Below are 19,806 nucleotides of genomic sequence, written 5' to 3'. Positions count from 1 at the left end.
GGAGCATGAGCCCTGTGCCCCTACAGTACTCAGGTCCATTCCTGGGTACTGTAAGTGCAGTGCTGCCATTTAAGAGTATATGGTGCTGGGAGATAGTCAACACGAACTCCACAGCACCATGATGGCTCCATTGAAGACTGAGAAGTTTGGTATCCAACTTCTCAGCACATTAAACCGGCACTGATGCCAGTGCAGGATTTAATGTACAATGCATGACAGACGGCATCTTAGAGATGCCCCCTGAACCTAACCTACAATCCACGTCTGGTCTGAGGGGCTGCCTAGGCTGCCACACAGCAGACATGTTGCTGGACCCCTGGGTAGAGAGCCATCCGCTCTCCTGGGCCTGTAACAATGCATATCCTGGGCGAGGTGCTAGGTATCCTCCCCCAGGATGGGCAGGGGAAGCTTCAAAGGCATGCCGCCTTTGTGAGCTTCCGCAGGCCACTTGCTGTACCCAGCAACTGGCCCCTAACTGTTCTAAACCCCCACTTTGGCTGGAAGACTGGCCGGAAACCCCAAGGAAGGACAGGGGGTGTGCCAGCCTCTGCCAACCCCACCCCTCAGGTGGGGGTGGCGAGGTGAAGCACATCCCCGGGCTCTCGCCATCTTGAAGATGGGAAGCTCTACCCAATCAGGACTAGGCCACTGCCTCCCCTCCCACAGGAGAGTGGCAGAATAGGGGGTGTACTCACCCCAGGGCAGGGACCCAGTGGTCCCTGCCCTTTACCTACCTGTAACGCCCCTAAATTTAGTATTTAGGGGCACCCTGAACCTTCCTTCCTGAGATTCCAGATTCCGAAACAGCAAAGAAGATCAAGAAGAAAGAAGACCTGCCGTGCAGCTGCTAACAAGAGGAAGACACCAACTGCTTTGGGCCCAGCCCTACCGGCCTGTTGACCCTCAAACCTGCTCCTGCTAAATCCAGGCACCTCCTGTGGCCAGCAACCTCACATACCCCGGAGGACCTGGCTACCTTGTGACTCTGAGCATCTGGGACTCCCACGAGCAGTGGCACTGCTCAAAGCAAGTAACCAACCCCTGGCATCAGCCAGGAACCGCGAACCCTGCACACTCTGCACCTGCCAAGCCTTGCCGGTGCTGGAGTAGACAAAGACCCCGAGGACGTCCCCCCGGCGACTGTGACTCCGAATCCGGCACCCAAGGACCCACCTCGACGCTCCTGACGACGCCTGCAGCCTCAGAACCAGGGACCCCCCCCAACCGCAATAAACAGAGGGTAAGATTTCCCGACATCAAAAGGCACCACGGCGCCCTGCGGCCCCCTGTGCCCAACTCCTGGGTACCTACCTATCCTCCAACTACCCAACTTACCTCTCGAAGTGGTGGTCGCACCTGAAGAATCTCCGTCCCTGTGCTTGCAGCCTTTGTTCGTCCTTGAGCTTTTCCATTGCAATCCATTGAGCGCCCGACGGCTCAAAAGCACCCTGCACCCAGCCGCCCGAGTGGCCCTGGCAGTGCAACTTCTACTCCTACCTACTTCCCCATTTGCCCTGAGCAAGTGCCCAGGAGCCCAGCTCCCACAGCTGCGTGGCCTGCTAGTCAGCAGCCACCAACCAAGGGCCCCCTGCCTTCCATAGAATAACATTGGGCCTAACTCACTCTGCACTACCCCTGTGCGGCTGAGGGTGTAACAACTGAACTTACCTGACCCTGGGAGACACCTGAGTCTATGCCCAGCACCTTAACTCTGCCAGTCGAGTACTTACCCAAAAGCCGATAACTCACTTTTCTTCCATAGGGTAACATTGGCTGGTTTCACTCGAAATTTCTTCTAAGTGTGGAGGTTCTAAACTTTAAAATATTCACCTAAAATCAACCGAGTAACGAAAACGGAAATACTCACCTGCTATTAGGAGAGATCCCAGTGCTGGATCTTGGTGCCCAGCACTGACCCTGAAAAGTACTTACAACCATACTTAACACTAACTCAATTTTCTTCCATAGGAAACCATTGACTGTTTTTCTATGAAATTTCTTCTGTGTCGATTTAGCAAACTTCTAAATAGTCGTTAAGAATCACCTGTATAACTTAAAAGCAGTTTCTCAGCTGCTTACAGGTGGTACACTAGTGCTGGATCCAGGATCCAACACTGACCTAGAAAAAGTAACCATAACCCCACTTACCTGTGAATTTCCTCCCATAGGATAATATTGGTAATTTGATTAGAAAAAGTTTCAAAGTGTCAACTTTTAAAATAGAATAATATTGCTTAAAAATCACAACAGTAACTAAAACTTATTTATTCACTTGTTTCCAAGAACTGTCCCAGGACTGAATCTAGGATCCAGTCCTGGAGTTAGAAAAGTAATCCTGAAAGTAATCGATTGCATATAACTTAAAATTCCCATTGAGCTCAATGTATTATTGTGTTTGAAATTGTGTTGCCTATTGCAGCAAACTGTAACTATTGCATTCAAAAGTCAATTGCCTATTGCAAAGTATTTAACTAAAGCATCTCATTCTGAGAAAGTATATTTTGATACCTATTGTTGGTTCTAAAATAAAACCACCATATATTTTTGTATATACAAACCATTGGCCTAGAGTTCAGTTCTTGAGTGTGTGAGACCATTTGCTGACTGAGTGTGTAAATGCTTTACACTGTCCTCTGATACTGCCTTACTGCTAGACCAAGCTACCACTTTAGAGAGTAAGGTTATATCTAACTTTAGCCTCTGCCAAACCTCTGGGGGCTGTGGACTCTGTACACACTGTACCTATTTGGGAACAGTATATACAGAGCCACTTTCCTACAGCTCACTGTTGTTTTCTGTTAACTACTGAGTTTTCTCTGAATAAATAAATACGAATAATGCAGATGTGTGACACGAAGGGAGAAGGGGAGACAGCAGCACTCGCTGCTACTAAACCATGCTTAGCACTGTCCATCCTTTTGGGCTACACACATCAAGGAGGGCACCCCAACCTAGAGTCACCACTTCTCATAACCAAGCACTTTCATGGACCGTTTTGACCTACTTCTCAGAATTTCAATGTAGGGCCAGGGGGCCGTCTACCCACTGAGATGCTGTTGGAAAGGCCTGTGATCTACTACTATAATAATCAGATGCAACCGCCTCTCCCTATCACTGCGTGAGCCATGGGGGTAGTAACCAACCAAGTAAAAAACAAAATACCACATCAGGTGGGCCCTTATTAACCAATAGTCTAACAGTAAGTTGGTGAGCAATATATCAAAGCCATATAAAGCACTTGCGAGGAGACTTGGGACTTGGGAACCCTGCACAAGAAAGCATTCTTTGTTTCCCAGGATAATAAAACGAGGACCAAGTTGTCACAGGGATGCTGCATCAACATTACAGCCTAATTGCCCAAAATCAGACTTCCGAGGACATGCCTGACCTTGGGAATCTCCTTCCTCTAATGCAGTAAACTTTCAAAGGGAGAATGCAGCTTTGTGCCCTTCGGTAAATTCTAAGCCTTGCAAGGAAATAGACTACAAAAGCAACTGTGGGTTATGACTTTTCATGACCATCAGCCATTGCAAAGGGTTATAGTGCTTGTTGACAGTGATTGTTTTCCAGACAGATTGGAACAAGACCTTATCAGTGCACTGACTTTCTTGTCGGATGCATTTAATTGTGCTACCAGTGTCCGGGTCTAGTCAGGTGTCTAAATTACACGGGCTATACTTGGAAGGCCTTTTACAGGCTCAAGAAGACTTTGACATTCACAGTCTATTTGGTCTCTCTGTGCTGCTTCTTGGACACCTGTGGAGCAGCTGTAATGCCATAACTCCACAAAATTCTACTAACAATCAGTCTTGGAAATTTCCAGGTCAGGGCCACTCCTGGGTCGGGGTCAGGGATCCCCACTCTCCAATTCTGCTTGGACTGTAGCCTCTGGAAGCTGGATCTTTCATCTGCCTACCTGTTAAAATTATTCCACAAATTCTGCCTGTCTTACACATACTTGCATTGATTGCGTGCTTCACCCTCTACTGTGCATGCAAAACCCTTCCTCCACTTCAGCTGACATTGTGTCCTCTAAATAGGTAACAAAAACATCCTCTTCCATGCAAGATCCAAATCAAACACTGAAAGGTGATGAGGCATATTTAAGCCCTAACAGCATTATCTCTCTAGGATTCCAAAAGCTGTATTCTCCTTTGCTTGAGGATTAAGAGGAATTTGCCAGTAGGCACTGGTCAGGTCAAATGTACTAAAACATCTTGCAGTACCCAGCTTATCCATAAGCTCCTATTCCAGTTGTATTTGGTGGGCATCTGTCTTGGGGACCTCATTTAATCCGTAGAGGTCCACACAGTACTGCAACTTTGTTGCACCATGCTTAGGCATCAATGCCACTGGGGCTACCTACAGACTTAGAGACTTCTTGATGATGTTGTGGCATTTCAACTTGACCACTTCTTCTTTGATTCTGCCCTGTATCTTAGCTGGCATCTTGCAGATGCAACTGTTTACATGTAGATTGTCTCCATTATTGCTGTTGTGCAAACACATCCACGTCTGACCTGGAGTGATTGGGAACAGGCCTGACAATGGTTCAGAACAGCCATGTAGTCTCCTTGCTGTGTAGATATCAGATCTGGAGAGAGATGGACTCTACTTTGTGCTGTTCTTTAGGCCTCTTTGTTGCAAATTGTGGAATGGCACACTGTCCTCCTAATCCTTTTACTTTGGTGCTAGGATTGCGGCCATCCCATAAAAGTGAATTTATGGCTTCTGACATACGAGCTATCTCTGGTAATGTTTGCAGCCAGTACCTGGTTACTTATGGGATTGACCTCATTGGCCTCCTTCAAACCCTTAAGTTGTCCTCATCATTTGTCATATTTAGCTCTAAGACGAACAGGCTTTGTTATTTAGACATCTTGACCTTCCTGGTTTCCAATTACCATTCTCTTCCTTCAGTGTCGCTATGTTAATTTACTACACTATCTTGTGCAGAATCCTAGCACATAGTCTACTCTTTCATTCATGGTAGACCTCTGACTATCTTCCCAACTCTCCTTCAACCAAAGTGAGCAGGTTGGGGACAGGATTCTCATAGTATAGTTCATTGGGCCTTTTGTAGCACCTCATGATGCTCGAATATGAAAGAATGGTAGGACGATGTCTCACCTTCTCCCCAGTGATTGCTCCACATAGCCCACTGCACTCTTGAGAGTTTTATTAACACTCTTGACTAGTCCATTTATCATATAAGATTGGAAAAGTGTAAGCTAAATCGATCTCATCTTACATAGACTTCATATAGGTTGATCTGTGGTTTGTCCTCCTGTCAAAAACCACCTTTTTAGGAAGTCCAACCTGTGAAAAGACTGGATACTGACCTTTGGCTACTCTACAGCCTGTCATGCTCCTCAATGGACTACTTTGAGATATTTTGTTTCATGGCTCATAAATACCGAAATGTCATTGTGGAGGTCCAGACATCCAGCTAAGTCAATCCTATTCTCTGAAATGGCAGTGACTCTGGGAAAGGCTTTGTCTTTTATACAGATTTACAACTCATTTCTAAGTGATGAAAATAGCAGCTGTTACTGTTACCCAGTTTAATGTCTAGCAGTTCAACGACTTGCGAAAACTAGAAAGCTGAGTCGACCTTGCCTGGATTCAGATTTGTGACCTAGCTACAAATCACCAAATAGGTCAATGTTGTGTGTTTAAGTTACTGAGTCATCATGTCTAGATCACATCAACTACTATGTAAACCTACCTCTGTCTTTAATGTTGCTTACCTTTCACTTTCCCTTTAATGATACACTGTGGTTTTTCCCCTCAAAGTGTTACATGTACACACGCTCTCTCTCATGTTTGCATCTATCTGTTACTTCTTTTCTTATTTTGCTGGGATTCCATTCTTAGTGACAGTCAAAAGTGTCAGTGTGACTTCTGTTAAATTTACTCCACACCTTCAACACAAGCTCTATAGCTTCTGATTCCCACCCAACCAGATTACAGTATAACACTTAATATAAGCCACTGCCAAGTCAAATATTCGTTAAAGACCCTTTGTGAAATTCTTTGTTTGATCACTTGAATCTGGCAAATGCTGTGATATTTATTTAAGATGTGTTGGATTCAGTCATAAGTTATGTTATTTTATTACAGAAGCTCGACTAGAGAAAAACATTGTGGCTACTTTCATTTTAATGATAAAGCACTTCATTCAGAGACACCCTATCAACCAGGAAAATTTCATTCATTCCCAGGGAGTTGCTACTCTTGGAGTTTTGTTACAGAAGGTAAGCAGGCACCTAATGGTTGCACTGACGTAATAGATGTGATCTCTGAGCTGGAGACTGGTTATGCTGGTGGTTTGTAAGTGATTATGAATAATTGCTTGACTGATTGCATCATAACGTGTAGCTGCTCTATTTGTTGTTTGGTCGCTCTGGAGAGTATTTTACTAACTCTATACGTGAATAAAGTGAGGTTTGGGCAAGAGTAATTGAAAAAAAAAAAGCTCAGTTTTCTGGCATGCTTTGCAATGTCTTTCTTAATGAATGCATGGATGAAACCCAGCTTCTGTTGCTCAGGTTATGTGACTTCCTTATGCGGGCTTGGCTCTGAATCTCTTATGTCACTTGAATTTTTTTAAAATCTTTTTGTTAGGTTTTTCTTTTCTTGACCTAGAAAAAGGAAAGAAATATAAGCAATAATAGAAAAGATCAAAAACAGTGTATGATAATTGCAGACCCCTCTAAAATGACCCTGTTGTTCATGACCCCAGCCACAGCGGCATAGCTATCAGTGGTGCACCCATTGCAGCGGCACTAGGGCCCAGGGCTTTGAGTGTCCCATCATTGTTTGCAAAAAAGGAGTTAAGGCGAGAAATAAGACATACATTGAGGACCAAGTGAGAGGTGGTAAAAAGAACAGGGTGTAAGTTAAATGGAGACCGAGATTGAACGGGAGGAAGGACAGAGGAGGCACACGGAATGAGATGGGGCGCAGAATGAGTAAAGACAAGCAGATTGAGAATCTAAGGGACCTGTAACCAGGGGCGTAGCTTAGTCTGTGAGATATGAGGGGTGGGAATCTCTAATTTCCCAACTAGAAAGCAGTGAGCTGCAGGGTGGAGGGGTGAGATGGTCAAAGTTCGGCATGGACTGTTTCCATGAGGAACAGGTTCAGTACTGATTTACATTAGGTGAACCTCTGTCTAGAGTGGCACAGTAGGTGTAAAACAGTGGTTTGGAATGCTACCATGAGTGATTGCCTCTGGTTAGACTATTTGCAAGTATTCATCCCATCAGCTTCAGGGTGTTCAATTGCCAGTAGTACGCCTGAAAACCTGAGACTGGTGCTGCTTCAATGTTAGTGAATTCCAAAAAGTAGTATGTTTGCACCCATCCAAGGGTTCTTTGATGAGTGCAGATTTACTAATTCTTTGGTAAACAAGTCACTATACATATGTAAGTTCCCAAAAATGAATGCGTTAATAGCTCTTAGTGCAATACAAATGACAAAAACTGACACAGAACTAACTACCAAACCAAGAATGCATTTGGGGGTGTGTCACACCTCAAACACCCCACTAAAGCTACGCGACCACCCCACCCCCCCGTCCCACATGGGCATGGTAGCTCTCCCTAGGAACTCATGGCTGTGGCCCCATTCAACGCAACGACCTCAAGTCTCTACCCTGGAATTACTCATTTTAGGTGTATTTTCACTGCACACACTCCTCTTTGTCTCTGCTACGAAAAGCATTGATGATAGAACTGGCAAATTGGTGCATGTAGGCAGCGCTCCATGCTTCCCATCCTCGCCCTTTTACAAATCATTTTACAAACCATTTTGACCCCATGTACTAAACCTGAGCCGCAAATAGAAGTGGGCACACCATCAAATTAATAGGGCATGCTGAGCCAAGCATCTGGCTTGGTTCTTACAGTCTGTGCACGAGCCAAGTCATGAAAACATTTGGTATGTATATTGTGCAATTGACAGAATGCAAAATGATGATACAGTCTCTTTAAAATCCAGAATAAGTGTATTTCTTTAATATGCGGAGCTGTTTCACCTTAGTACATCAAACTAGATCACTGCATAGCCATACATTTATTCAAAGTGATAGTTTGTAAACTGAACTCAGAAACAATGCTTCGCCCCCAACAACAATGCCATTAGTTAACTAAGAGGCAAGTTAGTAGTCATGTAAACCCTAAATATGACCAAGATACTTATTATAGATAGAGCAACTTTATAGTCTATTAAATCAAACAAAAGAGGTGCCTATACAGTGCACACATGAACTCAAGTATTTAAAAGTGCTTGTTTATGTGATAATAAAGTAAAAAAGAGGCTCTGTGAAATAAAATGTTTGCCAAGGATCACACAATCTGGACAAGCAGCAACGCACACATTTTAAAATTCAGCCACCAGATGAATTTCTCTGTTGATCTTTCGGTCTCCTGTTTTACATCAGACATGCAGATCTGACTCAGGGGCTCCAGACCCAAATACCAAGTCAGGAGTGCATTTATTTGGGAGTGTCACACCCCCCAAAACAAATCCTGAAACTATGTCCCTGCCCATAATAAGTTGCAGTTGCTATCATTAATGAGTAGCTGATTTGTCACCGGTTCCTGGAGACACAAGAAGCTCACCACACCATTAACTTTAGTTTTCATGTTATAGCTACCTAAGGGGGTACATTTTTCTTCCTAGCATTAGAGCCCAGGAGACCTTTCCTATGCCACTGCTAAGCCAATATTTACAAAACAGTGATATATGTGAGCTTACTAGTAGATTCATCTTTGTGTTACTTTTTGCAGAATATCTGGACCAAAGCAACAAAAATGACCCATTACCCCTCCTCACAATATCTCCATATCTTCTCCCATTTTCATGGTCATCTCCTACTCCTATTAACCTACTTCTGTTTAACCATACACCAGCCCATTCCCCTTTTTCCGGTATGAAAGTTAGGGATTATGTTGATGCTTCATTGCTTGTCGCCATTAGGGCAATATTGAAATAGTATCATTTTGTACCTGGTCAGCTGTAGTTATCCCCTTCTATCCAGTCCAGTAGTGCCACTTTTGGACATAATTCAATGTTTTTCTAAATAACTAGTTGCAAATTCTCATCTGTTGTCAGTCTAATCTCTAATGTTTTTGGGAACATCTAAAGACCTTCATGTTCTTAAAAAAATTCAATTTAGACTAACTGATTGCCATCACTTCCAGAGAATAAACATCTCTGGGTTAAGTTACCTCCTTGAGCACCAGGACACTGTATCCTGTAGCAGCTATTTTTGCTGCTCAAGTGGTTCCACTCAATCACTCCCATTAGTTCTGCATGTATATTGTCATATTACCAAGCATTCTCAAATAAAAGGTATGAAAGGTCCCACCCCCTCCACCCTTCTGTCATCTCAAATGTGTGATCCTTCACCAGGCTTATACAGTGCAATCAGAAAGAGGACTGAACCACCACCTTTGTGAGGTACACAGACTTTGTCTCAATCAGTATCATCAAAGTCACCCAAGTCATCATTTCATGTATTGCTAAGGACATCTGGCAGATGTTCGCAATCATTCAGTATATTGTTAAAGAAACAAGCTTTGACAATGGACCCTACAGGGACCTAGCACATGAACCGCTATCCTTAATTGATATATGTTAGAAAAACACTCCCACACCGGAAGGGTGGTGGTGTTCTCCCAGACATACACTGTGGTAGCTTGGCTCGAGTGGTCAGGGATCAGGCACCGTGCTAAGCATACGTCATACCCACACAATAACCATGCGTGCATCCGTTCCAAAAACGACACTACACCTTAAAAATTATACTGAAAATATATCTCTTTATCTTCTTTTCTCTTAGTTGCTGATTAAATAAATAATAATACAATCACAGTACACAAGGCTTTTCCTGTGGAAGGGTAAGTCAAATAAATAATACTTCAACGATTCAATAAATAAGGTCGATCATAAATAATCAAGGCATAAATATAAGTGCATTACATAAAAGGCAATTAAATATTACGAGGCAATAAATACTGTGCGACAATAAATACTGTGCGACAATAAATACTGTGAAACAATAAATACTGTGAGGCAATAAATACTGTGAGGCAATAAATAGGATGAATACAATAAATACAGTGCTCTCAATAAATAATAAAAGCCAACAGTGACACTTGAAAATCAGTTCACATTCCTGAGGTACTATGGGATGATTTGGCCCAATCCCAGCTTGTAGAGTTTTGGATGACCTGAGGGGTGTACTACCTGGCTTGGACAAGGCTGAGGCCTAAACTGAGGTAGATCAAGGGGGAATCTAGAGATCTGGCTCTCCCACACTACACAACCCCTCTGTATTAGTCTCAGCTCACCCCTGGCACTATCAAGCTGGTTCCAGCACCTCTCTAGCCTCTAGGATGGTCTCTTAGGGCTTCACAGGGCCTTAGGCGCCCTCTATTCCACTTACTGCCCTTTTTATGAAGTTCCAACGCCGCTGGAGTCGTGTCGACGCCGTGAGGCGGTTCCGGTTCGATGTCGGCGGCCTCGGCTCAATGACAGTTCTTGTCGACGCCGGGAGGCGGTTCCGGTTCGATGTCGGCGGCCTCGGTTCGATGTCGACTTCCGGCGGCTCCGGAGTGCGATCTCCACTCCCGACCTCCGGTGCTCCTTTCCTCAGGTTCCGGCGACTCCGGAGTGCGACCTCCACTCCTGACCTCCGGCACGCTTCACCTCGGTCTCCGGCGACTCCGGAGGGCGGACTTCACTCCCCCGTCGACGCCGCACACTCGACCTCAGGTGACATCCTCCTCGACCTCTGGTGTCTCCACGACCTCCGTCGGCGCCCTCTCTCGACCTCTGGCGGCTCCGGGTACGACGTCTGCTTTCCAGTCAGCGCCGCTTCTCCACCTCGGGATCCAGGTCTCCAGGCTTCTCGACGTCGGACTTCAGGAAGTTACCAGTAACCAGGTCAGGAACTTGCTGTTCTTTACTTTTAAGGCCTGTTCCGGCTGTCCAGGTCCTTAAGATGGTTTTTCTTGCTTTCTCCCACACAGGGTTCCAGGCTGGGCTCAGTCAGCAGGGACTAGTATCAAGGGTGGGTTTCTGGACCCCACTCCAGGCACAAGTTTCCACCCCTGTTGCCTCACTCCTTCCTCCTTCAGTTCTGTGCTCCTCTCTCTTCACCAGTCAGGTGCCAACTGCCAACTCCAACTGCCAACCTGGAGATGCCTTCCCAACATTCTAAACCTGCCTCACACTGTCACAGGGTTCTGGAATGTTCTGGAAGGTGCTGGTAGGTTCCAGTGATGTCACAGGTGACAATGGGTGGCCACCATTTTGTGTTTCAGGCCCTCAGACAGAAGTTCCAGGGGTAGATAAAATGGCTCCCTGAATCTGCATCAATACTAAAAAGTCTGGTGGTTCCCAAAAAGGAAAAAATACTAACAGGGTTTGAGGCAAAAGTGGGACAAAATAAATAATGATGAGGAGGGACCACCCAAAGGGCTGACAGGTCTAACACGCGTCCCCCCCAGCCGAAAGTGGGGAGAGCTACCCAACCCCTTGGGAGTTCTCATCACTAAGGCGGAAATACCTTGAGAGACCGTCTGCATTGGCGTGGTCCACTCCAGGCCGATGTTCCACCTGAAAGTCCATTCCCTGTAGGGAGATAGACCACCTCAACAACTTGGGATTCTCCCCCTTCATCTGCATCAGCCAACGAAGGGGTCTGTGGTCGGTCTGAACTAGGAAGTGCGAGCCAAACCGGTATGGCCGCAGCTTCTTCAGAGCCCATACCACTGCAAAGGCTTCTCGCTCTATTGCACTCCACTTCTGTTCCCTGGGAAGTAGTCTCCGGGATAGGAAGACCACGGGTTGATCCAGACCCTCTTCATTGAGTTGCTATAACACTGCCCCAATGCCATGTTCTGATGCATCTGTCTGGACAATGAACTTCTTGGAAAAGTCTGGGGCCCGTAGGACCGGGGCCTCGCACATGGCTTGCTTCAGCTTTACGAAGGCCTGCTGACAAGCCTCCGTCCAGACTACCCGTCGAGGTTGCTTCTTGGACGTAAGCTCCGTGAGGGGGGCCACGATGGTACCGTATCCCTTCACGAAGCGGCGGTAGTATCCGGTGAGGCCCAAAAATGCTCGGACCTCAGTCTGAGTCTTGGGGGGTTCCCAGGCCATGATGGCCTCGATCTTCGCCTGGAGGGGTTACACCGCTCCCCTACCCACCAAGTGTCCAAGGTACACTACCGACCCCTACCCGATCTGGCACTTGCTGGCCTTGATCGTTAATCCAGCTAGTCTCAGGGCCTGGAGAACAGCTTGCAGGTGACGCAAGTGATCCTCCCAGCTGTTACTGAAGACGGCTATGTCATCCAGATAAGCAGCAGAGAAACTCTCCATTCCAGTGAGGATCTGGTTCACCAGACGCTGAAACGTGGCAGGTGCGTTCTTGAGCCCAAAGGGCATCACACAGAACTGGTAGTGGCCATTGGGCGTGGAGAAGGCTGACCTTTCCCTAGCTCCATCAGTCAAAGAGATCTGCCAGTACCCAGAAGTAAGGTCAAAGGTACTTAGATATTGGGCAGCTCCCAGCCGGTCAATCAAGTCATCCGCCCTTGGGATCGGATGAGCATCAGTTTTGGTTACTGAATTTAGTCCCCGGTAGTCCACACAGAACCTCAGTTCCGGTTGGCCACCCGGTGGTGCGGCTTTTGGTACTAACACCACCGGACTGGACCAGGGGCTGCTGGAAGGTTCGATCACTCCTAGCTCCAGCATCTTAGTGACTTCACTGTTAATGCTGGCCTTCACCTTGTCTGACATCCGGTAGATCTTGGACTTCACAGGTGGGCTGTCTCCTGTGTCCACATCATGGACGCACAGGTGAGTCCTACCCGGAACAAGGGAGAACAACGAAGAGTTCTGTCCCAGGACCTGGCGGCAGTCCTCCTGCTGTTCAGGAGTTAGAGATGGGGAGAGAATCACTCCCCCCCCCACCGACCCATCCTTCTCTTGAGACGCAAATAAATCGGGGAGAGGCTCGCTTTCCGCGTCCTCTGCTCCGTCAGTCACCATCATCAAAATGACTTCGGGCCTCTCGTGGTGGGGTTTGAGGCTGTTGGCATGCAGCACCCGTAGGGGCTGACGAGGGGTCTTAAGATCCACCAAGTAGGTAGCCTTACCCTTCTTCTCCAATACCTCAAAGGGTCCTGACCAGCGATCCTGGAGGGCGCTAAGCTCTCCTGGTTCGATCACCCACACCTTCTGGCCAGGCTCCAACTCCACCGGGTGAGCGTTGTGGTCATACCACGCCTTCATTACTGCTTGGCTGGCTTCCAAGTTGTCAGAAGCTTGCTTCCACAACTTAGCCATCTGGATCCGGAAGGCCAGCATGTAGCTCACCACGTCCTGGGGAAGCTTTCTGGGAGTTCTTTCCCATCCGTCTCTCACCAGGCTGAGAGGTCCACGCACAGGGTGCCCATACAAAAGCTCGAAGGGGCTGAAGCCCACTCCCTTCTGTGGCACTTCCCTGTAGGAAAACAATAGACAGGGTAGGAGGACGTCCCATTTCCTCCGCAGGCTTTCAGGCAGACTTCTGATCATGCCTTTCAAGGTTTTGTTAAACCTCTCCACCAGACCATTGGTCTGGGGGTGGTAAGGAGTTGTGAACCGGTAGGTCACTCCACACTCCTTCCACATCGCCCGCATGTATGCTGACATGAAGTTGGTCCCCCTGTCGGACACAACTTCCTTGGGAAAACCCACTCGGGTAAAGATTCCCATCAGGGCCCTAGCCACAACCGGTGCAGTAATGGTCCTCAGAGGTATAGCCTCTGGGTACCGTGTGGCATGATCCACCAAAACCAGGATAAACCTGTGACCAGCTGTAGTAGACGGATCTAATGGACCCACAATGTCGATGCCCACCCTTTCAAAGGGGGTGCTAACGACAGGAAGTGGTTCCAGGGGAGCTTTCAGCTTCACTAAATCCAAATGGTCGCACACTGCTGACCTACCTGCGTGTTACCCCAAAGAACTGTGGTCCCTGTAGTCAGCGTCGGCGGATACACCTATGCTCGTGTCGTGAGTGCAAGTGTGAATAGCGTTAGCCATCCCTGGACACGTGTTTCGAAGTTGTTGCCTCTCGTCAGCAGGGAGTAGGAAAGAGTGCAGGGTTGCTGTGTAGGCTGCTAAAATCATTATCAGGTATGTACCTCTCGTAGCAACGCAGGTGCGTAACCTGAGCCCGTCGACTCCCCCGGCTCAAAGAGCCACTAAATAACTAAATCCAAATGGTCGCACACTGCTGACCTACCTGCGTGTTACCCCAAAGAACTGTGGTCCCTGTAGTCAGCGTCGGCGGATACACCTATGCTCGTGTCGTGAGTGCAAGTGTGAATAGCGTTAGCCATCCCTGGACACGTGTTTCGAGGTTGTTGCCTCTCATCAGCAGGGAGTAGGAAAGAGTGCAGGGTTGCTGTGTAGGCTGCTAAAATCATTATCAGGTATGTACCTCTCGTAGCAACGCAGGTGCGTAACCTGAGCCCGTCGACTCCCCGGCTCAAAGAGCCACTAAATAACTAAATCCAAATGGTCGCACACTGCTGACCTACCTGCGTGTTACCCCAAAGAACTGTGGTCCCTGTAGTCAGCGTCGGCGGATACACCTATGCTCGTGTCGTGAGTGCAAGTGTGAATAGCGTTAGCCATCCCTGGACACGTGTTTCGAGGTTGTTGCCTCTCGTCAGCAGGGAGTAGGAAAGAGTGCAGGGTTGCTGTGTAGGCTGCTAAAATCATTATCTGGTATGTACCTCTCGTAGCAACGCAGGTGCGTAACCTGAGCCCGTCGACTCCCCGGCTCAAAGAGCCACTAAATAACTAAATCCAAATGGTCGCACACTGCTGACCTACCTGCGTGTTACCCCAAAGAACTGTGGTCCCTGTAGTCAGCGTCGGCGGATACACCTATGCTCGTATCGTGAGTGCAAGTGTGAATAGCGTTAGCCATCCCTGGACACGTGTTTCGAGGTTGTTGCCTCTCGTCAGCGGGGAGTAGGAAAGAGTGCAGGGTTGCTGTGTAGGCTGCTAAAATCATTATCAGGTATGTACCTCTCGTAGCAACGCAGGTGCGTAACCTGAGCCCGTCGACTCCCCGGCTCACAGAGCCACTAAATAACTAAATCCAAATGGTCGCACACTGCTGACCTACCTGCGTGTTACCCCAAAGAACTGTGGTCCCTGTAGTCAGCGTCGGCGGATACACCTATGCTCGTGTCGTGAGTGCAAGTGTGAATAGCGTTAGCCATCCCTGGACACGTGTTTCGAGGTTGTTGCCTCTCGTCAGCAGGGAGTAGGAAAGAGTGCAGGGTTGCTGTGTAGGCTGCTAAAATCATTATCAGGTATGTACCTCTCGTAGCAACGCAGGTGCGTAACCTGAGCCCGTCGACTCCCCGGCTCAAAGAGCCACTAAATAACTAAATCCAAATGGTCGCACACTGCTGACCTACCTGCGTGTTACCCCAAAGAACTGTGGTCCCTGTAGTCAGCGTCGGCGGATACACCTATGCTCGTGTCGTGAGTGCAAGTGTGAATAGCGTTAGCCATCCCTGGACACGTGTTTCGAGGTTGTTGCCTCTCGTCAGCAGGGAGTAGGAAAGAGTGCAGGGTTGCTGTGTAGGCTGCTAAAATCATTATCAGGTATGTACCTCTCGTAGCAACGCAGGTGCGTAACCTGAGCCCGTCGACTCCCCGGCTCAAAGAGCCACTAAATAACTAAATCCAAATGGTCGCACACTGCTGACCTACCTGCGTGTTACCCCAAAGAACTGTGGTCCCTGTAGTCAGCGTCGGCGGATACACCTATGCTCGTGTCATGTCAGCTTCACCCCTGTTTTCCCACTGGCTTGGCAAGACACACATGTCCGGCAGTAGGTGTCGGACGACACTTTCATCTGAGGCCAATAAAAGTGTGGGACAAGACGGGCGAAGGTCTTGTCTTGCCCCAGGTTTCCTGCCAATGGGATCTCGTGAGCCAACTCCAGAAGGAAGGCTCGATAACGTTGAGGGACTACCAAGGCTCGTGACGATCCATGTTGGGGTGCCTTGGGTTCACTGTAGAGGAGGCCATCCTCCCAGTAAACACTGTAGTTCCCTTCAACGTTCCCTGCTGCCTGGGCTTCGGCCTGTCGCCTCAGTCCTTCAAGGGTAGGGCACTCCTCCTGGCCCTGGCAGAATTCTTCCCTGGTCGGGCCTCCCTCCACGTGCCACTCGGCCGGGATGGGTAGGTCCTCCAGTTTGGTAACATCCCCCACCGCGGACTCCTGGTCCACCACCTCCGGTGGCCTATCCGTCACACGGGGCGCGGATGCCGAGGCAGGCTCCTCCCGTCCTCGGTTCTTCCCTTGATCGGCAGCTGGCTGGGCCTTTGTTCCAGGCTCCAGCCTGAACGAACTCCCTCTCCGGGTAGTCGCGGACCCTGTGCTCACACAGGCCCAGACAGGTGTACCCAGCATCTCAGTGTGAGTCCGGTATTCCACCTCTTTCCAAGCATTGTGCTCCATGTCATTCCCTAGCAGACAATCGACTGGCACGGCAGGGCTTACGGCAACTCGAAGTGAACCCGCAACCCCTTCCCATTCAAAGGGAACCTCGGCCACCGGATAGTGGCCCATTCTGCCGTCAGCCATCGCGGCAGGGTGGAGTACATCGGGAATCACCTGCTCTGGAGACACCAGTTGGCTACGCACCATAGTCATACTGGCTCCTGTGTCTCTCAGAGCCTCCCCCCTTTGGCCGTTGATGGTGACCCACTGCCCATACTTTACAGTATTTGCAGGCACCTGGATCTTAGGAACCATCTCCCGTTCTCCCAGGGACACTAAAGTGACACCCGCCCACTCCCTTCCCTTAATTAAAGGCATCTCCTCCCCGAGCACTACACTAGCTACTCCGGGGGCCTTTCCTCCAATGGGAGGGGGTGGTCGTTTTGGGCACTTCGCATCTCCCTTATAGTGTCCAACGCCACCGCACTCGAAGCAATGGACAACCCTTGGCTGCTGACTCTGGCCAGGATTAGGGTTTCGGGGTGGGTTAGCCCTAGGGGTGAATCCTGTTCCCTTACCTTGGAAATTATTTTGGGGGCCTTTGGAGAACTCCTTTTTCTTTTCCCCTCCCTCTTTCTTCTGGGGGGCGCCCTGTCCGGCCTTTTGAGTCTCCCCTCCAGTCCCCCTTGTGGACACCCGGGTACTAGCCCAAATGTCCGCCTCCTCAGCAAGCTTCCGGGGATTGGTCAGCTTGCTATCCACCAGGTGCTGACGCAGTTCAGGGAAACATTTTTCGAGCAGGTGTTCCTTCAATACTAAATCAAACAACACCTCGTAGTTCCTCACTTCACTGCCCTGAATCCAACCCTCTAATGCCTTCTTTGCATAATCCAGGAAGTCCACCCAATTCTGTGTGCCCAGTTTGTGGCTACCCCGGAACTTCTGTCTGTATTTCTCGGGTGTTAGTCCAAACTTTCGTATGAGAGCCACTTTCATGGTGGGGTAGTGGGTCTGCTCATCCTGCTCTAGGGCCAATAATGCATCCCTACCAGCTGGAGGCATGTACCTGTACAATCCCCCTCCCCAGTACTTCTCTGGAACCCCATGGGCCCTTAATGAGACCTCATAGGCCGCTAGCCACTTGGCAATATCGTCGCCCACACCATAGCTAGCCACTATGTCTTTCGGCAAATAGGGTTTGGGTTCCCTGGTGAACTCTCTTTCTTCGCTGCCACCATTAGGAACAGGGTGTGCCCCGACTCGTAGGATCTGAAGATCTATCTCCCTTAACCTCAACTCATGAGCCATCCTCTGTTCCTCCTTCTCTTTCTCCAGCCTTGCTAAGTCCCATGTGAGCTGTCTTTTCTCCCTCCGGTCTGTTAACTCCACTTCAGACAAGCCACCGCTAGAGATACTGCTGCCCTTCCTGGAAAGTGTCCCGGGCCCCCCTAACAGGTTCCCCACCTCAGGTTGGTACAAACCAGCTCCCTCACTGTCGGGCTCTCTATCCCTGTCCTCCTCCTCAGCCTTGCTTTCTCGTCGTGCCTCCCCCCAAGCCCTCAAGCTGGTTTGGAGTGCACCCTTCTTTGCTCCTGGGGGACAATACACCCCCTCCCGCTGACAAAACTCCCTGAGTTGGGCCACAGTGTACGTTTCTAAGTTCTCCAATACAAACTCCATCTTGCCCACTCAGGTCAGAGGACAGTTATTTGCAGAAGCTATGCAGGGGGGTACCTTTTATAATACCTCCTCCCACCACCAGAGTAAATTTGGAAAAAACAAAAACTCACAATTAGGAAGTCCGCTTGGAGAAAACTCCCGGTGTAGGCCTATGGACTACCCACAGTTATTGTCGAGTATACGTAGGCACAGCTCTATCCCACCGCTGAACACCAATAATGTTAGAAAAACACTCCCACACCGGAAGGGTGGTGGTGTTCTCCCAGACATACACTGTGGTAGCTTGGCTCGAGTGGTTAGGGATCATGCACCGTGCTAAGCATACGTCATAACCACACAATAACCATGCGTGCATCCGTTCCAAAATCGACACTACACCTTAAAAATTATACTGAAAATATATCTCTTTATCTTCTTTTCTCTTAGTTGCTGATTAAATAAATAATAATACGGTCTCCTGTTTTACATCAGACATGCAGATCTGACTCAGGGGCTCCAGACCCAAATACCAAGTCAGGAGTGCATTTATTTGGGAGTGTCACACCCCCCAAAACAAATCCTGAAACTATGTCCCTGCCCATAATAAGTTGCAGTTGCTATCATTAATGAGTAGCTGATTTGTCACCGGTTCCTGGAGACACAAGAAGCTCACCACACCATTAACTTTAGTTTTCATGTTATAGCTACCTAAGGGGGTACATTTTTCTTCCTAGCATTAGAGCCCAGGAGACCTTTCCTATGCCACTGCTAAGCCAATATTTACAAAACAGTGATATATGTGAGCTTACTAGTAGATTCATCTTTGTGTTACTTTTTGCAGAATATCTGGACCAAAGCAACAAAAATGACCCATTACCCCTCCTCACAATATCTCCATATCTTCTCCCATTTTCATGGTCATCTCCTACTCCTATTAACCTACTTCTGTTTAACCATACACCAGCCCATTCCCCTTTTTCCGGTATGAAAGTTAGGGATTATGTTGATGCTTCATTGCTTGTCGCCATTAGGGCAATATTGAAATAGTATCATTTTGTACCTGGTCAGCTGTAGTTATCCCCTTCTATCCAGTCCAGTAGTGCCACTTTTGGACATAATTCAATGTTTTTCTAAATAACTAGTTGCAAATTCTCATCTGTTGTCAGTCTAATCTCGAACGTTTTTGGGAACATCTAAAGACCCTCATGTTCTTAAAAAAATTCAATTTAGACTAACTGATTGCCATCACGTCCAGAGAATAAACATCTCTGGGTTAAGTTACCTCCTTGAGCACCAGGACACTTTATCCTGTAGCAGCTATTTTTGCTGCTCAAGTGGTTCCACTCAATCACTCCCATTAGTTCTGCATGTATATTGTCATATTACCAAGCATTCTCAAATAAAAGGTATGAAAGGTCCCACCCCCTCCACCCTTCTGTCATCTCAAATGTGTGATCCTTCACCAGGCTTATACAGTGCAGTCAGAAAGAGGACTGAACCACCACCTTTGTGAGGTACACAGACTTTGTCTCAATCAGTATCATCAAAGTCACCCAAGTCATCATTTCATGTATTGCTAAGGACATCTGGCAGATGTTCGCAATCA

At 48.0% G+C, this 19,806-nt stretch overlaps 1 protein-coding gene across 2 annotated transcripts in view; it reads left to right on the top strand.

Annotated features, from left to right (window-relative positions):
* NBEAL1 (neurobeachin like 1) overlaps positions 1-19,806 on the top strand; it is a 978,461-nt gene that overhangs the window by 449,469 nt on the left and 509,186 nt on the right. For both annotated transcript variants that reach the window (XM_085648956.1, XM_085648955.1), the window contains one exon: positions 6,124-6,257. In XM_085648956.1, coding sequence (XP_085505082.1) covers positions 6,124-6,257 — 134 coding nt within the window. The remainder of the gene's footprint in view (positions 1-6,123; positions 6,258-19,806) is intronic.

Source organism: Triturus cristatus, chromosome 3_2 (genome assembly GCF_964204655.1).
Source record: "Triturus cristatus chromosome 3_2, aTriCri1.1, whole genome shotgun sequence".
NCBI classification, from domain to species: domain Eukaryota; kingdom Metazoa; phylum Chordata; class Amphibia; order Caudata; family Salamandridae; genus Triturus; species Triturus cristatus.
This window is presented reverse-complemented; position numbering and strand designations above follow the sequence as displayed.